The 4,684-nt window shown below is 33.8% G+C and overlaps 1 protein-coding gene across 1 annotated transcript in view; it reads left to right on the top strand.

Moving 5' to 3' along the window:
- The window catches only part of ADGRV1 (adhesion G protein-coupled receptor V1), a 947,781-nt gene that overhangs the window by 200,054 nt on the left and 743,043 nt on the right, over positions 1-4,684 (top strand). The window contains exons 47-49 of the mRNA XM_007943393.1: positions 595-702; positions 1,784-2,048; positions 2,745-2,867. Coding sequence (XP_007941584.1) covers positions 595-702; positions 1,784-2,048; positions 2,745-2,867 — 496 coding nt within the window. The remainder of the gene's footprint in view (positions 1-594; positions 703-1,783; positions 2,049-2,744; positions 2,868-4,684) is intronic.

Raw genomic sequence — 4,684 nt, 5'->3', positions numbered from 1 at the left:
GACCAAAGAAGAGTTGATGCTTTTGAGTTGTGGTGCTGGTGAAGAATGCTGAAAAGTACCATGGACTGCTGAAAGAATTAACAGATCTGTCCTGGAGGAAGTGCACCCAAAATGCTCCTTGGAAGCGAGAATGGCCGGACTTTGTCTCACCTATTTTGGTCATGTTGTCAGAAGGGACTATTCCCTGGAGAAGGATGTCATGCTTGGTAGGGTGGAGGGTCGAGAAAAGAGGGGGAGGCCTTCAATGAGATAGATTGACATGGTGGCTGCGATGATGGGCTCAAGTATAGCAGAGATCATGGAGCTGGCGTGGGATCGTGCAGCGTTCCGTTCTACTGTGCGTGGAGTTGCTATGAGTCGGAAATGACTTGACGGCACCTAACAACAACATAATTTGATACATATTTTAACAAGTATTTTAATCAAGGGATATTTTATCTTTCTTGCAATGATACCTTGATATGCATATCTAGTGATCAGAATGATTTTTTTCAGACTTATATTTCAAATATTAACTCATAATTTTATCCACTGCTTTTCTTGGTTAAATTCTCTTATAATTATTTTATTCCTACTATTTTATCTTTTTTGCAGGTGCAAACATTCATTATTTCAGGAAGTTCTCAAGTAAAATATTTTATTTCAGGTGGTCAAAATTTCTTAATTGTTGCAAGTCAACAAGATGATTCTGAATTAACTCAGGTTTGATGCTTTTAAAATATATATATTTTTCTTTTAATACTGCAACTGAAATTCATAAAGATATGGTCTGAGGTGTAGTATAAAGGAAATCATAATTCAATTGTGGTGAATTAGTAAAAGTAGAATGTAGATATTGATTAAAAAAAAAAGAAAACCACCAAACCCAGTGCCATTGAATTGATTCCAACTCATTGCAACCCTATAGGACAGAATAGAGCTGCCTCCATAAAATTTGTAAGGCTTTAAATCTTTGTGGAAGCTGACTGCCTCTTCTTTCTCTCACAGAGCAGCTGGTGGGTTTGAACTGCCAACTTTTTGGTTATCAGCCGAATGTGTTAATCACTATGTCACCAGAGCCTCAGCAGATATCTATCAATTGCAGTTAATTTTAACACAGTTATGACTATTATATTGTTTTTGAGAGCCGACTAGATATAATGACTAATGCAAACATTTTGTCAGAATTTAATAGAATTAGAAAACATCATGGAGAAAAATCACACAACTGGATAGATAATATCAATAAAAATTCATTATTAACATTGTTAAATAGGCCCTCAACTCAGCTCAACATCGTGGTTTTTTTTTTTTTTTTTTGTAAACTAAATCTCTTAATCCCAAGAATGCTTATTTTGTAGTTTTTATCATTCTTCAAATTCCCATATCCTTAAGTGCATTGCCAACATGGATATTAAAAAGATTAGGTGTTTTCTTTTTGTAGTGTACTTTGTGAGCAGTGGGTAATGTTACTGCACCGGAAAGTTTCTTATTCAGTGTTCTTACTCAGTTCTAAACTGTTCGTATTTAAATTAATTCTCTCTTATCTTTAACCTTCCCTTTCTTCTGTCACTGACCTCTGAGCAGATGTATATTTAAAATTGATTTATTTCCAAATAACATGCACACATATAAATGCACACATGAAAAAGGAGAGCAGCAGTTTTGATATTTTTTCATTTATGAAATTATTCTCCTAACTATATAATAGGACCCATAGGAATAAACATGTGTCATTGGCTAAATTCTCACAAGTACTAACTTCCTAATTGTGAAGGGTTGTGTGTTTGAACATTGCCTACAGGTTTTCAGATGGAATGGAAGAAATTTCATGTTGCATCAGAAACTCCCAGTACGAGGTGTGCTGAGCATGGCCGTGTTCAACAGAGGCGGCTATGTGTTCTTAGCTGTTTCCCAGGCTAATACCAGGCTAAATGTCCTTGTATTCAGATGGTCTGCTGGTGGGTTTATTAACTTTCTTGAAGTGCCAGTCAGTGGGACGACGCAAGTCAAGGCTTTTACTTCAGGCGATGACATTTATTTAATTTTTGCCAAAAATATCTTTCTAGGTGAGAAAATACAGTCTTTATAATGCATATATAGTTTTTTATAAATGTTATCTAGCATTCATATATTATGTTCTATATAAAAATGCTTTTGTAATATTTTTTATCTAATCTATAAAGTGTTTCTTGACAGATGACTTGGGTGAAAGAAAAGAATTCAAGTTTATGTCCATAATTGTGTGACTTTTTTATTGATCACTGCAAAGTTTTATTAAACTAAAATTATGGGTGGGCTGGTAAAATGGAAAGATATTTGAAGATATTAAACCAAAGTGAAAATAGATAACTTTTAAATATTTTTTGGTTGGCGTGCTATGGAGGATTTATTGTAGTAATAAATAATGTTTAGCTACTTTTGATAAAACTATTTGTTTCAAAATATTGTGATTATGAATATGCTTTCTTCTGCTTAATGGAATTATTAGGGACAAAATTTCAACATTTCTAAAAAATAATAAAGCATTTTGTTGCTGTTCTTTCTTTAATATCAGAACACGGCTAGTGGCTAACACTTCACGTAGTGAATGCTAAAAAACTTTTGAAGTGGTTAAGACTTAAGTTGTATTTCTTTAGCTAAATAAATTCTGATAAATTACTAAAGTTTTTAAAATTAATATTTTTATTATTTTACTGTGTGATTTTGTTATTTTTTCCCTGTGACTTTTACCTTTACTGTTGACCTTTATTCCACGATTGTAGGAGCCCAGAATTCAACTGATATTTTCATCTGGGAAACAGGACAGTCTTCTTTCAGATATTTTCAGTCTCTGGATTTTAACACTGTTCACCAGATCCACTCCTTTACAGCAGCTTCAGGAATAGGTAAGGGCTTTTAACTGCTAACCAACTCTTATATAGTCTAGTATATAAAACTAGAATGGTTCCAATCTGATTAAATTAGATGCAGTTTCAGATTTCTAGACACAGATATTTTAATAGAATATAAAATCAAGATCTGTACCACAATCCATCTAAAAATCCTAGGATTTCAGAAAGACATCTATTTTTAAAATTAACATTATACTTAAAATAATCAAAGTGACTAAAATATAGGGGGTAGTATTAATGAGAGTTAGAAAAAGATAGTATATTTCTTTTTTTCTGGAGAAAGATGAAGAGTGGCATTGAATATATATATATTTTAAATAGCAAAGTATTTATAAGGGGATAATAAGTATTTACATTTAACAGTTTAAAAATAGTTGGAAAATGACTGTGAGACGTTTGCTGACCTCTGGCATTCTCCCAGCTGTCTTCCACAGTCTGAAATTCTTTCTTGGTTCTCCACTTTTCTTCATGTATCAGAAACATAAGCAAGATTTTTAATCATTATGGTTTCAGAAACAGGTTCTTTTAGCAATGACCAAAGGATTAATACTGTCTGGGTCCTGCAGGATTATTTCAGAGTCGACAAGGAATCACTTGGGTGGACAAGTGACATTAAGGAAAAGAGGCAAAGGCTAGTTGATGTAGTGAATTTGTCAGATGTGAACAGTGTAGGGAGGGCACAGATAGTGGGGACACATGACAAGGTGCTGAGAGGAAGTTGGAAGCTAGCCTAAGTGTCACAAGAGACAAGTCTGGATGAACCAAAGTCACAAATTTAAATTGAGACACAACAATTCTGTCTGGTTTTATTGCCTTTATGAGTTAAACACCAAATATTTATTAGTTATGTATCATTGTTTTAAAATGGCAATGAATTCTTTGCCCTAAAAGTCTTAAAGTCCAGTTAGAAATACAAAAATATATAAATCAAAGACAGAGTACAAATACAATTTGCCCTGTAAGTGGTAGAACTCAGAGGAGGGAGAGAGAATTTTAAATGGGAGTGTTTGGAGTTCAGAGAGAGAGCTTGAGCTGGACATTGATGGATTGATAGGATTTTGATAGAGGTAGGGAACATTTTGGCAATGGAGAAAGGTATGAATGAGAAGCTATGGCATTGAGGGCACAATTGATAAACTGGAATGATAATGAAAGAGGATTTGATTAGTAATGCCATGGTGCTAAAGTTGAAGGCATGCTTTGGAATCTGTGTTGTTGTTGTTTGCTGTCACGTCGGCCCCGACTCATAGCGACCCCTCCTTGGGTTTCCGAGGCAGTATCACTACAGAAGTAGGATTGCCCAACCTTCCTGGAGAGGGTTTTTGAGCATCAGGTCCATGGGTTTGAACTGTACTTCAGACAGTGTAGTGGTTTTCAAACATTCTCCAGAACTTTTTACCGTCTTAAACATGTGAGGATCTTAAATAGCTTTTGTTTATGTACATTGTAGCTATTTATATTTATTATATTAAAACTTAAAAACTGAAAATGATGAAAGATATATATTAATTGACTTAAACCTAACAGTAAACTCATTACATGTGAACATAAATGTTTTATGAAAATAACTATATTTTTTTAAAAAAGAATATTGTGAGAAAAGTAGCATTGCTATTTTTTTTTCTTGCAATTTCTGTAATTTCTGATATAATAGACTATATCCAGAGTCTCACGTGGGCATCTGCATTCAGTCTGTTGCAATACTACCTTTCATATAGCTCTGGAAAATTCCATCATAAACTCATGAAAGAATGAGAGTGAAATAGGCTTATGGTATCTTATTATGAAAAGTTTTGACATCACAGACTCCC

This window comes from Orycteropus afer, unplaced genomic scaffold, assembly GCF_000298275.1.
Source record: "Orycteropus afer afer isolate SDZICR_OR568_19922 unplaced genomic scaffold, OryAfe1.0 scaffold00105, whole genome shotgun sequence".
In the NCBI taxonomy this organism is placed as follows: domain Eukaryota; kingdom Metazoa; phylum Chordata; class Mammalia; order Tubulidentata; family Orycteropodidae; genus Orycteropus; species Orycteropus afer.
Note: the sequence above shows the minus strand (reverse complement) of the source record. Positions and strands in the feature narration are given on the sequence as shown.